The 16,211-nt window shown below is 33.8% G+C and overlaps 1 protein-coding gene and 2 long non-coding RNA genes across 3 annotated transcripts in view; all 3 read right to left on the bottom strand.

The window, feature by feature from the left end:
- The window catches only part of LOC107485649 (uncharacterized), a 4,584-nt gene extending 3,571 nt beyond the window's left edge, over positions 1-1,013 (bottom strand). The window contains exon 1 of the mRNA XM_016106185.1: positions 27-1,013. Coding sequence (XP_015961671.1) covers positions 27-1,013 — 987 coding nt within the window. The remainder of the gene's footprint in view (positions 1-26) is intronic.
- A 10,760-nt stretch (positions 1,014-11,773) lies between these two features.
- LOC107485663 (uncharacterized) lies at positions 11,774-12,659 on the bottom strand. Its single transcript, XR_001591517.3, has 2 exons — positions 12,533-12,659; positions 11,774-12,082 (listed from the first exon to the last, which is right to left on the bottom strand). It is a non-coding gene; the product is annotated as an uncharacterized LOC107485663 (long non-coding RNA).
- A 2,372-nt stretch (positions 12,660-15,031) lies between these two features.
- On the bottom strand, positions 15,032-15,875 carry LOC107485664 (uncharacterized). Its single transcript, XR_001591518.3, has 2 exons — positions 15,808-15,875; positions 15,032-15,323 (listed from the first exon to the last, which is right to left on the bottom strand). It is a non-coding gene; the product is annotated as an uncharacterized LOC107485664 (long non-coding RNA).
- Positions 15,876-16,211: the final 336 nt, after the last annotated feature.

The raw sequence follows: 16,211 nt of genomic DNA, 5'->3' as shown, positions 1-16,211 counted from the left end.
CCCCGGGCGTCGCTTTTAGCAGCCACCCCCAGTATGTCTCCCTCTGTGTTGCCTTTAGCTTCTGAGGTTTCACCCTTCCTCGTTTTTCGGCTTAGACTCGTTTGGGAACCATCATCGTGGAGACCGGTCTCACCACCACCGTGCTGCGCCCCTTGTATCTGCCGGCGATTTGCTTCCCCCACCCTCGTCCCCTCATGCGCTACACCGCCACAATCCAACTCAACACCAGCCTCCTCAGTCGGCCCTACTCCCTCCACCTTCTCTTCCAAAACCTGGATCCTATCCTCCAACGAGCCCCTAGCTGTGTGCCTCACCTCTCCCTCCTCAAGTTCCTCCTCCTCTTGGCACCCCAGCCTCTCTCGCAAACCTACCATTTGCGCCGCATCACCCAGATCTCGTGGGACCTGCCGGATCATAAGACTACCCGACCCGGCCTTGCCCCCAATGGAGAGCGGTCCATGGACCGTTGCATGCAGTAGACTAGCCTGGCCCAGCCCAACAGCTGGCTCCCTTCGCAGGCGTGTTTCGTACACAGTCAACCTCCCATCTACCCCCTGATTTGCTATTGGGCCAACTGAAGACCAGCCCACCCCTCTACAATAACCCACACACGCCCCAGCCTTGTAACACACCTGATGGGCCTCGTCATACATACCATAAGTACCAGCCCATTCCACATGATCTCCTCTCACACCTCCACAAACCTGCGTAACCGTATTCTCCGACTCCCCCTCATGAACCACCTCACACCCCTTAGAATCTGCTACTCCACCTTCCTTGGTACTATCTGAATTTGGTACAACCGTATCCTTTTTGAAATTCAAATACTCAACATTCACATCATTCAAAAAGACATCAGAAGTTACTATTCTGCCCTCTCCTTGCGCAGCCTCTGTAAGCCTGTCGGAAACCAATTCTGCCGCCGGATCCCAGTTACCCACCCCCTTTTCCAGGGCCGTGCTAGCGGCGCCAGAAGCTGCATTCTCATCATAGCCACTTCTGCTTCTCTCCATACTGACCGCAGCATCCTCCTGGCAGCCTACCTCCTTCACAAAAATCCCAAATGCTCCTCCCAACGCGAGATCCTATGAAAGACTTGCAGCAAAGTATCCTTCTTGAACGTAAACATACCCTCCGCATGCTGCACAGTATCAAATATTAACAGGACTTTGCACGCCCCGATCTCCCGGACATCCACAATTTGAGGTATATTTTTAGAGACCACCCTCTTCACTGAGCAGAGGTCCACTGGGTGCAATGTTTGTCCCACTAAACTCCTCGCCAACCATTCCATATTTGGTTCAACTATTGGCACATCAATTCTTTTCATATGTCCACTCCCCTTTGTGGCAGTCTGATGTTCTCGCACTGGCTGTTCCCCAAAGGATTTGGCAGCCGCAACCCCGTTCCCATGATAAGACGCCCCTGCTACGCCTCCATTCTTACGTACGATTTCCTTCCTCACTGATCCACCCATCGCTTGAGATTGTCTTCTATGCTTCGCTTCTCCAACAGTAATTACCTTCCCCCGTAATCTCCAGTGGTTCATTTCTGCAATCGCCTTGAGGGCGCCCCTTTTGTCGTGTAACGAACAAAAGCAAACAGGTAAAGCGATCCACTCTTTCGTTTCCGGGCAAGATATATGTCGTTAATTCTTCCTGTGCAACAAAACAAGTGATGTAATTCTCTCCTAGAGATATCATCCGGTAGGTTGTCCACGAATACAGAGAACGAAGAATTTTCCAAGCGATGATATGTATCCCTATTCCAAATTCTGGTATCCTTTGCTGTTGACTGTATTCCTAACGTACTCCCTTCCCTAGAGTACTCACCTCTCACAGCCTCTCTCCCTCATTATTTAAACATATGTACAAAGATTATCTTCACTAAATATGAAATTAGTTAGTACTACTATTATTGTTTTTTTTGGGTTCCAATTGATGTATCAGGAGTTGATCTTTATTCTTGCGAAGATGGTATTTTCTGATGGTATATTCGTGGAAGCCATTCTGTTTGACAGAGCAGAGGACGAAGACGTTAACGACGGCGACGACAAATATGAGAAACAGGGACGAAGGTGAGACGAAGCAGAGCTGCGGTTCTAAGGTAAGACGAAGAAGACGACGACAAACGACGAGCGGCGGTGGCACGGTGAGTGACAGAGTGAGATGAAGAGGTAAGGGCTAAGAGGAAGGGTTAGCCGTTGTGGTACATTGATAGTTTTCTCAACATTGTTTATGAAAGATATCATATATTTATTAATCATGCTATCTATCAACAATTAATAATTAATTATAGTAATATTTGTCAATAATTAAAAGGTTCTTTATGATTTCTTTAACAATTATGTATTGATTATCTTTTTATAGTTAATTCTCTTAAAATAAAAATTAGAATTTCGCCTTTTTTTAATTAATCTAACCAAACTTTTATTCCTTTAGTTATATAATGTTGGGCAAGTTTATAATTCTTTTTTCAATCATTAATTTTTGTTGAAAATATAAGCAATCAAAAGAGAAATATAAAAAATTCCTAGTATTTTTCTCTCTCTACATTAATTCTTTAGCCTTATAATTTTCTCTTTCTATATTTAATAAAAAAAGACAGGTAAAGTTAATTAACGTCTCCTTAAAATTAGAACACAATATTTAATTTCCAATAAAAATAAAAATGAAAAAATACTTAATTTTGTTTGGATACTACTACCTAAAATTAATTTTATAAAATCACTTTTATTTAAATTTCAGTTTGACAAACATCAATCCAAACACACTAATTTATTATAAAAAAATTTCAATAAAAAAGGTTTTTTTTAGTGTATTTGAAAAACTTTTAGTAGTACAAATAAAAGTGTTAGAAAAATAAAAACATCTTTTTTATAAACTAAAATTCACATTTTTTTAAAAGATTTTTTTACTTAATTTTTTTAAAAGCTACAATTTACATCCTTTTTTCTAAAAAATATATTCTACATTAAGAAAAGATATTTTTAACATAATAACTAAATAAAAATTATTTTTATATTATTGTATCCAAACATATTATTAAACAAAAAATATTTTTACATGAAATATTTAAATATAAAATTATTTTTATTTTTTTTAAATAAAAAAAATTCACTTGAAAAAAAAAATTCTTTCTATAAAAATTCATCCAAATATGAAATGGAAGAAGTATCTTCTAATTTTTTTTCTCTTTCTACTATTAATACTATCTCACATAAATTGTTATCCCTTTTCTTTAATTTTAACACATAACTATTAATGTAAACCACCAAAATTGTTTTTAGAATATTTTAAGACACTTTAATACTAATCATTAAATACATATTTTTAAAAAGAGCTTTAATTTAGAGATCGGATTTAGATATAATTTTTTGTAACCATAATAAAAAAAAATATCCTTAAATTTTGGTAATTTTAAGCGAAGTGAATTTTTTAAGTTAAAAATAAAATAATTCAGAGATTTCATTTTAGTTTTTTGTATTTACTTCTTAAATAGTTATTTAAATATTTTTATAAAAGTTTGAATCAAATACACAAATAACTTGTCAAATCCAAAAGCCATTTTATCACGTATTAAAAAAAATATTCTTTGGTTATTTTATCACGTTTAAAAACATTTTGAGAGTAAATAGTCAAATTGGTCCCCGAAAGATAGCCCATTCTTCAAACGAGTCCCCGTAAGAAAAAGATAATAAAATTTGTCCCCGAAAAATTTAAAATTGGTAACGTTAGTCCTTCCGTCAAATGTTTCAGTAACGGCGTGAAGATATGCTGACCTGGCCGTTAGTGTGACACGTAGGCGAAGGATGAAACGACGCGTTTTCTTAGTTGCTCCTTTACAATGCTTGGTTTTCATCCCTGTTTCGTATTCTCTCTCAAGTTGCATCCTTCTTCCGAAAAGAAAGAACCCCTGCAATCCCTTCATTTTAGTTGTTTCCTCCAGGAAGACGAAGCATTGAACGGTGACGACCAGGCTTGACCGACGACGACAGTGTGCTGGAGTTGTTGGTGAGCAGTTTGCGACGACGTTGGTCAACCGAAAAGGGCACTTCATCGCCTTGCATGAGAGGTAGGTTAGCTAGCTTTTCTTATTTTGTGAGAGTGATTCTGGTTTTATCTCCTGATCAATGTGGTTGTGTTATCGTTGGACTTCCATTGTTACTGTTTGCAATGTTAGGGTTTAGGAGAATGTGTACATGCTTAGGGCTTTGGTGATTAGCCATGATATGACCCTGTTTTTGGATTGTTGAGAACGTTGTTTGTGCTATGTGTATGTGCATGGTAGGAAGTTCCAAACAGATGAATCAGGCTATCTGTGTTATGAACCAGATAATACTGAAGTATTAATGGGTGTAGATTCAGACATTCTAGACGTTTTCTTTGTGAAGGGATACTACAAGGAGCTGGGATATGCTGAGATGAACAACTGCTTATGGAAAGTTCCTGGAACGCTGCTGGAAAATGGGTTGAGGAAGCTAGAAAATGACACGGATCTGTTGGAATTGGTTAAGGATTGCAGGAGGAATCATCACCTCATCAACATCTATTTTGAGCATGTTGTGTCTAAGCCACACGTGGTTGACTGCATGAGTGAGGATGATGATGAAACACTTTGTTTGCCAACCATCCCTGAAGAAGCAGAGAAATCGAAGAAGGACCACAGTGATGCAATGTCCCAAGATTACTGTAAGACAACAAAAAAATCACCTCAACCAAAAAGAGCCAAAACTCAACCCACTCCTAAGGCTACTCCTCAGCCCACACCTAAGCTAACTCCTCAGCCCACACTTAAGCCCACTCCTCAGCCCACACATAAGCCCACACCTAAAGCCACACCTCAGCCCACACCTGAGCCCATTCCTGAGCCCACACCTAAGCCTAACCCCCAACCCACATGTACGCCCACACCTAAGCCCACTCCAAAGCCCAAAACCAAGCCCATGCAAAAGCCCATCCAGCAACCCAAACCTTGGACTAAACCCCAGGCTGCTAAAGGGAATAGCAAGGCTACAGCAGCCGACAAGATCAGCAAGAAGGTGAAAGCCACAACCAGTACAAGATCTGGAAGGCAGGCTAAGGCAACTCCAGTTGCAGATGATAGTCAATCTCATGATTCAGATTCATATGATAGTGTTGAAGACAGTTTGTACAAGCCTCCAAAAGGTGCAGGAGATTCCATATATAGTAGTGAGAGTGATAGTGGAGTTGATGGAGTAGAGTCTTCTTGGGCCAAAAAAGTAGATAACAGAGAGAAACATAGGCCTGCTGTTGACAGAAGAAGGGAGAAAGCTATTGACACTGATGACTCGAGCTATGAGGACATCGAATCTGATGAATGCTCTGATGGAGGTAGTTAGTGATTAATTGTGTGTCTGTTATTGAATTTACTTGTTTAACAGATCTGATTCCACTAATGTAGTTTTTCTACACAAATCTTATGGTATTTTCATGTAATTTCAGATTCAGATGACGAATTTGATTGGGAAGATTCATCAGATGGAGATGAATGGAAGTCAGAAGATTCTGCCCATGAGTTAGACTCTGAAGATGAAGGGCCAGCTGTGTCTCCACATTATAATGACAAGGCAAAATTTGGTGATCTGAAGTTTGAGGTTAGTATGGTTTTCAAATCCAAGCAACATTTTATGGCTGCCACTAGAAATTACACTATACAATGGGGTAGGAATATTAGGTTCTGTAAGAATGACAAGGTTAGAGTGAGAGCGGTTTGTAAGTGTGAAGACTGTCCATGGGTAGTATATTGTAGACACAACCCCAGTGATGGTTCCTGGCAGATAAAAATACTAGTTGACAATCACACTTGCGCAAGAAAGCAAAAAAATAGAGCTGCTACATTAGAATGGACTGTGAACAAGTTATACCCAAAACTTAGGAAGCACCCTAAGATGAAGCATAGGGAGGTGTATGAGTGGTTTGTTAGGAAGTGCAACGTGAAGCTGAATAGTTCATGCATAACCCGAGCTCTTAAGGCATCTAGGAAGATAGTTGAAGGGGATGAGATTGCTCAATACGGGTTGATATGGGATTATGCACATGAATTGCTCACTGCCAACCCAGGTTCGACAGTTCAGGTGGGTGTGATTCCCATAACTGATAATCCGCCTCAGTTTGAGAGATTTTATGTCTGTCTAGATGCTTGTAAGAAGGGTTTCAAAGCAGGCTGTAGGCCATTGATAGGTCTAGACACTGCATGCGGACAGGATGCAAACAATCACATTTTTGTGATTGCATACGCAATTGTTGATGTTGAGAACAAAGAGAACTGGAAATGGTTCTTGGAGCTGCTCCTATCAGACCTGGGAGAATATGAGGCAAAAAACTTGTGTTTCATATCAGACATGCAAAAGGTGAGGACTAATTTGAATCACGATTTGATTTTTAAGGACTCTTTTGATTTAATGATGCTTCTTTGAGGACTGTTATGACTGTAAATCTTGTCGGGCTTGACTTTTTTTGCAGGGGTTAATACCAGCAGTCAAGGAACTCGTCCCAGCTATTCCACACAGATTTTGTGTGTGGCATTTGTGGAGGAACTTCTCCAAACAGTGGGGCAGCGTCGAACTTAAGGACTTGGTCTGGGAGTGTGCAAGATCGAGGACCCCGGTTGAGTTCGAGAGGAGTATGAATAGAGTCAAAAGGATTAATCAAAAAGCTTGGGAATACTTAGCCAAGTGGCCGAAGGAAGCTTGGACCAAAGCCCATTTCAGTGAAGGGCCAAAGGTCGACAACATTTGCAACAACGCTTGTGAATCCTTCAATGCAAAGACGAAGCATGACAGAGGTAAGCCTATGAGTCTGGCAGAGGAGATACGAAGAATGGTTATGAAAAGCATGTCTGACAATAGACTGAAACTTTTGAGTTATCAAGGAAAACTTGCTCCAGTTCAGCAAAGTAGGCTGGAATCTCTTATTAAGTTATCCAGTAACTGGGCTCGCTACTGGTCGGGTGATGCGAAAGAGGAAGTCTATGAAGTCCAAGGATGGCCTACTAATATAGTGGTAGATCTGGGGAAGCATACTTGCTCCTGCAGGTTTTGGCAGTTGACAGGTTGAATTCATAACTTATTTCATCTTTCATATGCATACCATGATTCATACTTAGGGTTTAGGGACCTGGACTAATTTGACATACATATGGAAACATATCTTGTCACCAGCCACTCTGCGCCAAGCTGGCATGCTCATATGCCACACTGACAGCCACCTAAGCAACAGTTAACGGCGTCACTGACGGAATTGACGGAAATTTGACGGAAGGACTAACGTTACCAATTTTAAATTTTTCGGGGACAAATTTTATTATCTTTTTCTTACGGGGACTCGTTTGAAGAATGGGCTATCTTTCGGGGACCAATTTGGCTATTTACTCAACATTTTGAAGATATTTTTGTTGGGTTAATAGTCAAATTCGTCCCCAAAATGTCACTCATTCTTTAAATTAGTCCTCAAAAGATTTTTTTAGTCATATTAGTCATTGAAAGATAAAATATAAATCAAATTGGTCCTTCTGTTAATTAGATGATGATGACATGTCATGTTAAAATATTTTTTTAATAGTAGATATTATTTTGATTAATAGTCAAAATCGTCCTGAAAGATTACCCAATCTCTATTTTAATCTTCAAAAGATAAAATTAATCAAAGAGTCACAAAAAAATTGTGTTGGTGGTGGAGTTCATCTTTTCGTCATTTCAGTTGATAACGTTATGGCTAACCTCATCGGCAAGTAGCACTCTCATCATTCCCTAGGTTCGCCTGTGCACAATCAAATACTATCATCCATCTACCTTCATAGAACAAAAAATAATCCACACCAAAACAAATCTCCCCAGTTCAAAATTCAAATTAATTTCTCTTATGAAGATGATGAAACTGGAAAGCATATAACAAAAACAAAACTACCAGCTTCAAATTAAAAATTAAGACAGATATACATGTGAAAAAAATCACAATAAATTTAGGGATGGCAATTTCTTCCGGCGGAGAGGGTATCTACGGGGAATTACCCGCCGGGAGACAGATTTAAGGATCATTTTCTCCCCGCAGAGATGGGAGACAGGTATTCGTTTAATAAACGAGACGGGGGCAGGGAGAGAGGTACCTGCCCCGTGATACCCGTATAATATCCTTATAGATAAAATAGCATAAATATCCTTGTGTGTGTGTGTGGAAACATAAAAACGTAATTCACTATGCCTCTGCCTTACTCTCTCACTCTCTCATCAGATCATTCTCACTCTCTCAGGTCTCACCCTCTTCCTCTTCCTTCCTCTTTTGCCGGTGTCATTCCGTGTTTGCTTCTCACAATGTTGGCACCGCCTGCACATGTGTCACCTCTACTCCACGAAGATGAAACTGCTCCAGTCATGCCTCTATCATCATCATCTTCTTTAGATTTGTCAATCACCAGCCATGCCTCTGCGTCCAGAGGAGAGGAGAGTCGTCTTCACGCTGCGCGCCTGAGGAGAACCGTCATAGTTTTCGTCACTGTCCAGAGGAGAGTTGTCTTCGTCGTCATCGTTCATAGGAGCGAGATCCGCCTTCGTCGCCGTCCAGAGAAGATCGTCCTTCATCGCTGTCAGAGGAGAGCCGCTACCGCTCCCCTTTCTCCTCTCACCGCGTCGCTCACTGCTTCCTGCTCGAAGCTTCACCTCTGGTCCGCCTAAGCTCTGCCATTTTAATGTATATTTTGATTTTTAATTGATGAAATTGCTATGATTTGAATTCTATTAATGTGAAATTGGATTTAAGATTAGGGTTTGAATTCTGTTAATTGGTTATTTAGAGATAGATTTTGTTGCTGTGAAATTGGATTTAGAATTTGGGGTTTGAATTCTTACTGAAAAATTAGATTATAATACTAAATTTAGGGTTTATACTATGTTAAATATTAATTATCTTTTATTTTTTAATTTTGCTATTTTTTAAAAATTCATGGATATCCGCGAAGACCCTGATCTCCAGCGGATATGGAGCCCCTGTTACCCGTCGCAGGGATGGGGCGACGACAGGGATGGATTATAGGTGGCAGGGGCGGGGGGTATGTCTCCGTCCTCATGGGGACCCGTTACCATTCCTAAATAAATTCTACAAACAAAAACAAAAAGATTAAGAATTTGAGAAAAACTCATAGATTCTATGAGTTTAAAAGTGAAGGGGGATTCACCATAAAAAATTTCAATTGACCAAGAACCCTCATTTTTCTCTTGACAACTCACGATAGAAAGACCCGAATGAGAAGTGGGTGAGAAAGAGAGTCACCCATAAAGAGCCACCCATGAGAGGTGGTAATGGGGAGAAACATGGTTGAATATTCCATCTTGGACATTAAACGACATCGTTTCAAACCTTGGAGGTAAGAAAAAAAAAACAAGACTACGATGTTTTGGAGTGTGTTACGTTATCAATTAATGTTTCACGTCAATGAACATTAGTCACATCATTAATTGAGATGATGGAAGGACGAACTCTATTAACATGATTATTTTTTGAAAACTAATTTGTTTAATTTTATCTTTCAAATATTAAAATGGAGATTGGATGATCTTTTAGAGACAATTTTGACTATTAACTTATATTATTTCATTATGAAATAATTGGTTCAAATCAATAACTTGTATATAAACGGATTAAAACATGTTTTTTGATGCTAAAAATTATATATAAACTAATTTCAATTAATTTTTAAAATTAAAACCAATTTTACTTTTGAGAAGGTTTACACTGACATATACAATGTAAACTTATTTCAAACCATTTTTCAAATCAGAAAATGATTTTATGTAATTTCCAAACCATTCATAGTGATTATAATATGGCTTTTGGTTTGTTTTGTGAAATAAATATGATTCTGAAAATTGGACTAAACAGGCCGATCGAATCAGTTCAATTGTGAATCGGCATTGAAAATGGTCCGGTCCGATGTTTAAAATCGTTGATTTGGAAATCGCTCAAAAACTATTGAATTGATCGAAAATCGATCAGTCCTTAACAAATGACAACGTTTTGATTGCTTTCTAAAAAAAAAGAAACCCCAACGTGTCCTCCCTTCCCCCAACACCCCTCTTTTCGTCACTATAAAAGAAATCAGAAAGCAAAAAAATCCCTTCTTCAAAGTTCAAAAATCAAAACCCAAACCAAAATCCTAGCTTCTTCAACAGTGCTGCTGCCACCGTCCGTAGTTGTCGGTGCCTCCATGGCTTCCTCCTTCCTCCTTTTCTGAACCCAGACCCTTTCTTCTAGCTCACGTCATCCATCTTCCCGTGGAGTCTCTGTCCGAGGCTTCGAGCATCTCGCCGTTCGCCCTACTCTCCATTGAAGGTTAGTGGCACTGGTTACATGATTTTGTGTTATTTGATTGTTTCCTTTTATGCTCTGTTTAGTGACTTGAGTCTGTTCTGAATGTGAACCCAATTAAATGATTTATTTTGGATAGCTATTGTTGAAGTTATTTATGAAAATAGATTTATTACTTTGTTGTTACTGTGTTCTAATTTCTGTTGCTATTTTTGAATTATTTTTGGAAATGGATTTGTTACTCTGTTGTTGCTGTGTTTTGATTTTAGATTTAGGGTGATTACCTGTTGTTGTTTTTTTATTTTTGTTGCTGATTGTTTTTTATTTTTGGCTATATTCAGTACTTTGTTGTGCCGTTAGTGATGGTGTTTTTCGATTGGGTTTATCATTTGAGAGCTGCTGTTAGTATCGAGTTGCACTATTGCCTTATTGATTTTAGTTATGGACCTTATGGTATTATGGATGATTATTTGATTACTCGTTGTACTACTGCCGTTTTTAACTTTGTGAATGCTTTATTGATTTTAGTTATGGATGATAGCATTAATTAAAAAGTAATTGCTGATAATAATGCTTTGTAAATAATAATTTGTCTGCCAATCTTCCTGTTTCAAATAATGCTGCTAATCCTAATCCTCATTCTTTTTACTATTTAACTTTTGAGTTTGTATTTTGATAAGGTCATATGAATTAGGTTCATGATATTTTCATGTAGTGTTTTAAATTTAGAAGATATTTTAAAATTTACATTAGACTATAATTATATTTTAGGATGTTTATTTATAATTTATTTATTATTTTATTCTAAAACGATTTTTTTCGGTTGAATTACAGTTAAACTAGTATATCAATAAACCAATAACTCGAGCGATTTGATGATCGGTTCGGTTCTTAGAACCTTGGAAATAAACCAGCACCATAGTCTCACTCTTTTTCTTTTAACTCTTCAAATCAAACCAATTAAATATTGGATAATTAATTTGTCACACTACCCATAAATAAGTTCATTCTTATCAAGTTGATAACGTGATATTAAATTTACATTTGTTAAAAATTTAATTTTGATGTATAGTGTAAAAAAAATTTACATATACATTCAATTATATAATATTAACTCAGCAAAAAATAATTACTTTTTATATTAATAATGTAAATCGTCATCTAAAAGAATAGATAAATACTATTCGACAACTATAATAATTACATTGTATACTATCATTACATTAAATAAATTACATTATTTTTTATTATATAAAAGATAAATTTTGTTTTATCTTCTCTCGTTTCTACTTAATCAATTTTAATACTAACAAAAAAAAATACATATATACAAAAATTATGCATACAAGTACACAACATTCTTCTACCAAATAATAACAAAACCTTAGCCAAAAAGAATTAGTAAATACTAAATACTCATAACATTTTTTTAAACCATAAAAAGTAAAAAGTAACTAGGAAAGAGAAAGATGGTAAATATAATCGGAAACTTCATTTTGATACAATATTTCATTCATTGTCCATTATTATTGAAACACATTTATTGAAAGGGGAAATGTTGCAATTTGCAAAGATTTAGGACTACAAATTGCCACAAGGGGATAGACAAGTACATTTGTTGTAAATGCAAGCTCCAATTGCTGCACTTCCAAATATCTGTTTGCAAAGAGCCTCGCACGGTGGACTTAATGTACAAACTATAAAAGGGAGTGTGCTTCTGCAGAGTAGTGCCTCTGTTACTTTCAATAGCCTTTCATTTCCTACACATATATATTAAATTAATAAGAACTTAAAAAATATATATTCTAATTAAAATAATTTTTTAACTTATTTCAACCGTGAAAAAGAAAATCAAATTGTAAAATTACGTTTTTGATAGTCATAAACATACACAACCTTGAAATGTGTTCCTTCTATCGTTTCCTGGCACTTTTTTGTCTTAAAAAAAATTACTTTTCAATTTTCATATATTTATAAAAAATTATAAAATAATTAGATTTTAAAAGAAATGTATTTTTATTTTTAAAAATAAATGAAATAACTTAATTTATAATTATTTTTAACAATATAAAAAAAGATGTAAAAATCATTCTTTTTAAAAAAAATAAAATAAATAAATTAAAAGAAAAACAAACTCTTATTTCGTGCTACACTCACATACGAAGAAAATAAAAAAATTAAACCCTGTTTAGTAGAAAACTAAAACATACCGATGCCAATGGAAAAGATAAAGAGAACGATCAAAACATAAGTGAAGGCCTTCATCTTAATTCTTATAAACTTCACAGCCTTCTCTCTTCAGGTTTGTCTTGTTGTGTACATGAAACTAAGCAATTTATACTTGTTTGTCCATATATATGCCTTTGATGGCTTATTTTATTCACTATAGTAATACTATAATTAATTACATTTTTTAAAAAATATAGATAACCAACAATATTTTAACAGAACAAGAGGGTGATTTTTCTCACTTATTATTATGGTATCTAATTAATTTTCTAAATCACCCCATTATTAAAGTTAGAGTTTATTTATGATGTGTCTTAAGGATATAGGTTAAAATTACAAATTAAAAATTTTTTTATTGAAAATACAAAAAAATTAAATTTTTAGTGTATTTGTTTTATATCTATTAAATGAAAAAATTTAAAATCTTCCACTAATAATAAATTTATCATGTATCCTAAGGGCATATGTTAGCTAAATCCTTAAAGTTGGACGAAATAATTATCACTTATTATCTATTTATCTATTCTATATATTCTATTATATAAAAATTGAGTTTCTACATTTAATGATAGAGCTAATATGGCATATTTTTAAGAATGTTTTTTTATTTTTTTTTTAATTCATTAATTACAATTTATTATGATAAATTAATTATATGAATTAATTAATTTGATTAAATAATTAAATATCACACTAATTAATTTAATTAATCCATAAATACTAAATTAAATTTCAATCATTTAATTATGAAACTAACATAGCTTCGTCTTAAAGATATTTTTTAATTTTATTTTGTTCGAATTATTAAACTAAATTAATTATAAATAATCTATTATTATATTAATTATTTGATTTTAGATGGAATTAATAACATGTCATAGGTAACAATTTTTTTCTAATTCATTTAGCCTAACATAGTGAACCTAATTATATTAATATGCTATCGTTAATCTAAGTCGTTAATAAATTTTTTTCATGAAAGTAATAATATTTCACGTTAGTTATAAAATTTTGCTATTACTATATTAAATCTAATTGGTCATTGTGATTTGATTTTTCAGTTATTTGATATGATTAATATTCAAATGAATAATATGAATCTTTTTCTACAAATCACATTAAACACATGATTTTAATTTTCTTAGATATAATTTTAAGTTCCTTTTTATTATTTAACATTTCGCATATCTTTTATTTTTTTAGATGAATTTTCTGTTTTCTTTCGTTCTTTAATTTAGACTATTCAAATAATATTTTTATTTATTTTTTTATATTTGATAATTTTTTTATATTCTAATATTATTCTGTAAGACTATACGATTTTATTTTTTATTTTTTTTAAATAATTTAATATTTTGCTCCTACAAAAAATGATTAAGGTCCTATAAAATAAAAAATAATTCTATTTGTATAAAATTGTTTGAAGTATTTCATTCAATTTTTTATACTAATTTTAATTTTTATTCATTATACTAAACTATATTTAATACTTTTATTTTATAGACTAAGTCCTTTGTTCTTTTCAATTTAAAGGTAATAATAAATTTTTTTCTTTTATATTTTGTATTTTTTATTTTATTTTACATTTTTTATTCTTCGTATTCTTTATACAATTTATAAAATATTTACTTTTATTTTATTATATATAAAATTTTTATTTTTCTTTTGTCTGAATTAAATTTAGAACTAAATTTTTAGGCGCCAGTGTGATTAAAATTTATTTATTTTTATTCTTTATTCTTCATGTTATTAACCTTATTTATATAGATAATTTAAATAGAAAATGCTTAAGTGGGTCATCAAAAGAGAGGATGGTAGAAAATTTTGATGAATTTTTTCTTCTTTGTGTTTGTTGCTTATTCTTCAACACGCCGTTACTACGTTTCCTTCCGCCATGACAGTTGAAGACGAAGACCTCCATGGCATATACACCGCTCAACTCGTCATATTCTTCGTGTTCACCGCTTTTTCTTCTTCAACACGCCTTTCGCGTCTCTTTCCGTCAGACCACCATAGCACGCTGTTGCGTTCTCTTTCGCCATGACAGTATCTCGTCACGTTCTCGTATTCACGGTTTCTTTTTTTTCAACATTGTTGTGTTCTTTCTCTCACGGCAGCACCTCACTGCTGCGTCTCTTTCCGTCATGGCAAAGAAGAAGATAAAAAATTATTACGGTGGCTCTCTACCATCATCGAAACTCTTTTCCGAGGACTACATCAGCGTTTTTCATTCACTTTGATGTCATCCTTTTACGGTTGGATAATTTTGTCAAATTTTAAATTTTTTTAAAAACTATTTTGTCAATAACAAGTTAGGTACCATTTTGTCAGCATTAAAATTTTTTAAGTACCAATTTGATATTTACCTACTCTATTTTCTAACAACAAAAATTACTCATAATATTCTTTAACATTATAAGACAAAAGGAAACTAAGAACGAGGTAAAAAAAAAAAAGAAAGATAGTAAATAAAATTGACATTCATAAAAACATGATCTATTTATATATATTAACCTTTTCATTTTCCATTATTGCATTGGAAGATTTATTCAAAGGGAAAAAATATTGCAAAGATGGACTACAAATTGTGACATGGAGGTGGATACTGACAAACACATAGGCCACCAATGCAAGATCCACTTGCTAGCCTTCCATAATGGCTTTTGCAAGCTTGTATGCACCGCCAAGTAAATACACATATAACTACACTGTCAAGTGTCGCTGTACAAGGCTTTGAGGCTGCCTCTGTTATTTTCATTAGCCTTTCATTCCCTACGTATACACGTCAAACACATCAAACAATACTACTTGGATACTTGGATTTACAATCTAAACTAAAATAAACAAATAGAAACTTAAAATGTGTGTTTGCTTTCTTTTTTTTAGTTTTTTTTTTTTACAAAAAACCTTTTTTTGTTGGGAAAAAAATCACTTTTTACCCTATTTTTATATAGATTTTATAAATTAATCAGAATTTAAATGAAAATAAGTTTAGAAAAAGGTCTTAATTTTAAATTTTGAAAAAAAAAACATTTTTTATGAATTATATATAACAAAGGATATTTTAGAAAAAAAAAGTTTTTACCAACTCTCCTCATATTCTCATTATACAATATATAAGTATAAATAATATGTAAAATATTCTTTTTTTAAAAGTAAAAGATAAAAGATAAAAGACAAACAATCTTATTTCATAAAACACTCGCATAGAAGATAAGAAAAATTAAACATGGTCTATTAGATAATTTGAACATACCAATGCCAATGGAGAAAATAAGGAGAATGATTAGAATATTAGTAAAGGCCTTCATCTTATGAGGTACTTTAAAGTATGAAACAACTTGTACATGTCTATCTATATATATAGTAAATCATATTCCTTTGATGGCATATTTAATTATTTACTATAATTGGTTAAAATTAAAATTTAATAATTTTATTGGTCTCTATATTTTTATTAAATTTATAATTAACTGTTTATATTTTTTATTTTTGGTTAGATTTTTGTATTATTTTTTATTTTATAAATAAATTTTTTTATATGTGATCAAAAATCTAATTAAATTTTTAATTATGAATACTTTCAATTTGTGAAAATATAGTTAACGCTAATATTTTTTACGCGAATAAATACCTAATTACAAAACTAAAAGTATTATA

Source organism: Arachis duranensis, chromosome 4 (genome assembly GCF_000817695.3).
Source record: "Arachis duranensis cultivar V14167 chromosome 4, aradu.V14167.gnm2.J7QH, whole genome shotgun sequence".
In the NCBI taxonomy this organism is placed as follows: domain Eukaryota; kingdom Viridiplantae; phylum Streptophyta; class Magnoliopsida; order Fabales; family Fabaceae; genus Arachis; species Arachis duranensis.
This window is presented reverse-complemented; position numbering and strand designations above follow the sequence as displayed.